General features: G+C 47.5%; 1 protein-coding gene across 1 annotated transcript; it reads right to left on the bottom strand.

Moving 5' to 3' along the window:
• Positions 1–245: 245 nt before the first annotated feature.
• Positions 246–1,979, bottom strand: LOC129673135 (interleukin-3-like). The gene is made up of 5 exons (XM_055602840.1): positions 1,803–1,979; positions 1,665–1,706; positions 669–764; positions 503–544; positions 246–383 (listed from the first exon to the last, which is right to left on the bottom strand). The coding sequence occupies exons 1-5, from the start codon at positions 1,977–1,979 to the stop codon at positions 246–248; spliced, it is 495 nt and encodes a 164-aa protein (XP_055458815.1).
• Between the last annotated feature and the right edge of the window lie 415 nt (positions 1,980–2,394).

The raw sequence follows: 2,394 nt of genomic DNA on the forward strand, positions 1-2,394 counted from the left end.
CCTTGGATCTATTTTTCAAAACAGGGAGAAAACACTCCTCAGCTAAAACAGTTATACTTCACATTGCAGAAAGTAATAAATAAATAAATATATAAATACATAAATAAATAAATAACCTCAATAGAATAAAATAGGAACATAATTAGGTAACGCCAAAGGACATTCCAGAAAGTAAATAAATTGATGGATAGTACATTTGATGCCATAGGGACATGGACCATGAGGGACGTTTAACCTCTAGTCGCTCAGCTGTTTTCACACTCCGTGGTGGGTGAAGATGTTGGATGACATGGTCTAGGGTTTGATAGTGGCTCCAGATTGCTCACAAAGAACCTCAGTTTCTGCTGAAAGTCAGTCAAATTGCCAATGAAGATGCCTGACTTCTGTGACGAACAGGAAAAGATGGTATTAGGGGCAAACAGGTTGCCGGGGGCCATAGCAAGCTCTAAGGTCGTGGGTAGGGACACCACCTGCAAAGCTTTTGGAGGGAAGCACGGCTTACCTCAGAAGTACCCATAGCTGCTGGCAGGCAGCACTCAAGCTTCTGTGGAGAGACACCAAGGCACAGTCAGACCCCTCTTAAAAGGAGAAGGTCCTACTTTCCTCCCCACTAAATGCTGGGAAAGGGGAAGGTGGCGATCCCGGAAACACTCAGCAGCTTCACACACCTGAAGATTGCTTTTGATACCAATGTTGTCCTCAGGATCCAGCTCCTGTTGCTTTTTCAGGAATTCATGCAGGTTTGCTCTCCGCAAGGTCTTATCCTAAGAGGGCAAAGAATCCTCCATGTAAGAGCTGGGGAAGTCAGAGCTGAGGAGTGTGAGAGCTGAGGATCTGAGCCCGCTGTTAGAGGTTTCTTTGAACAGCCTCATTCCTGGTCTCTTCCTTACCCTACACCTAAAAGCAAGTGCATACTCCTGGCAAGGATCTGCTTCTTCCTAGCACTAAGTCCTAACCCCTGGCAGCCTGTGGGTTGTGTGAAGGGCCTGGGCAGATCTGTCTATATATGAGTAAAACACATCTCCCCAGAGAAGCCCTAAAAAAGGCAGAGGCTTGGCCAAGGGAAGTACTTATGCCCAAGATGCCAGATACAAAGGTTAATGTTTCAACCTAACTAAGCATTTCTGGATACCTAGAAGAAAATCCTTATGGACCCCAGCATATTCCTAAGGAGGGGAAATGTAGACATCCAGCAAGCTTGAGGAAAAAAAAAAAAAAAAGATGAGACAGAACCATTGCATCTAACTGGAATTAGGAAAATAACTGCAAATGGTGATGTCTGGGGCTGGTGCAAGTAAAAAAAGACAAACTCTTTTTTTTTTTTTTTTTTTTTTTTTTAAGGAGGAGGAAAATCAAAAGACAGTCAAGGAGGGCAACTCATTTGCCAGTCCACGGCTTCCCTACTGAAAGTGGAGCCAGAGGCCTATGGCAGGGTTCACCCACAGCTGTCTTTTCATTGTATATCGTAAACTGTAACTTTCATTATTGCAGCCAAGGCTGTGGCATGCCAAGTGTGAGGCCTGGGTTGTCATTTGATGAGTTTCTTCACAACCCCACTGAGATAAGTGCAAACACTGAAGCAAGGCAGGGGGGAGTGACATGGCTGAAGTCACCCAGGCAGAAGACAGAGGGGACCCAAGAATGCCCCAAAGTGAAGCTCTTACCTTCAGTATTTGACTGTAATCACCATGAGTGACTGTGGATACCTGCTGGGACACGAGGAGAAAGAATCATGAAGCTTGTTGGCCTGAGGCACCTGTTGGAGCCAGCCTGCACCAGGCCAACCTCAACCTGCTACTCACTGGAAGCCTTCCTTGGATCTCCTTGGCAATAAATTTGCAATTCAATGTGCTGGTTGTGCCTGAGGGTGAGTGGTAGGTAGCTGAGCTCCTGACTGAAGCTTGGAGTCCTTGGTGGAGCAGCATCAGGAGCAGGAGCAGCGTGGAGAAGACGCTGGTGGTAGAGCTGGCAAGAACCATTGTCTCGTCCTGGTCCTTCCTTCAAGGAGTTCTGGGAGGACACAGTAACCTCCACCTTATATGTGCTCCCAACTTGTTGAGAGGGGCGGGGCGGGGGGTGGTGAGAGGAGCAAGCATCGGAAGGAGCTTTATCTCACCTCCATGGCAAACCACAGGCTTATTCATCACTTTCTAGTACTTGAGACCATGAGAAGCTGCTCATTCAAAGGCCATCTTCTTCCTTTGTCATAGAGATGGATGGAGTGGAAACAGGCGGTGGGAGTAGCTTGGCTCTGAGCCAGCTCAGGCCTTCTGTGCAGTGGAATCACATCCTAGCGTCCCTTGTACAAACCTGACCCTTACTGTATACCCTACCTGGTGGAGGTGGTCACTAGGGTCACTGGAGCAGCCTTGACCTTGGTGGGCATTCTGACAC

Source organism: Psammomys obesus, unplaced genomic scaffold (genome assembly GCF_907164565.1).
Source record: "Psammomys obesus unplaced genomic scaffold, mPsaObe1.curated_primary_1811, whole genome shotgun sequence".
Classification (NCBI taxonomy): domain Eukaryota; kingdom Metazoa; phylum Chordata; class Mammalia; order Rodentia; family Muridae; genus Psammomys; species Psammomys obesus.

Excerpts from the sequence above, each read along its gene's own strand:
- LOC129673135 (XM_055602840.1), bottom strand. The coding sequence starts at position 1,979 with ATGGTTCTTGCCAGCTCTACCACCAGCGTCTTCTCCACGCTGCTCCTG. Across the intron at positions 765-1,664 it reads ATTACAGTCAAATACTGAAG|GATAAGACCTTGCGGAGAGC; the intron begins GTAAGAGCTTCA and ends TTGCCCTCTTAG. Across the intron at positions 384-502 it reads CAGCTATGGGTACTTCTGAG|AAGTCAGGCATCTTCATTGG; the intron begins GTAAGCCGTGCT and ends TGTTCGTCACAG.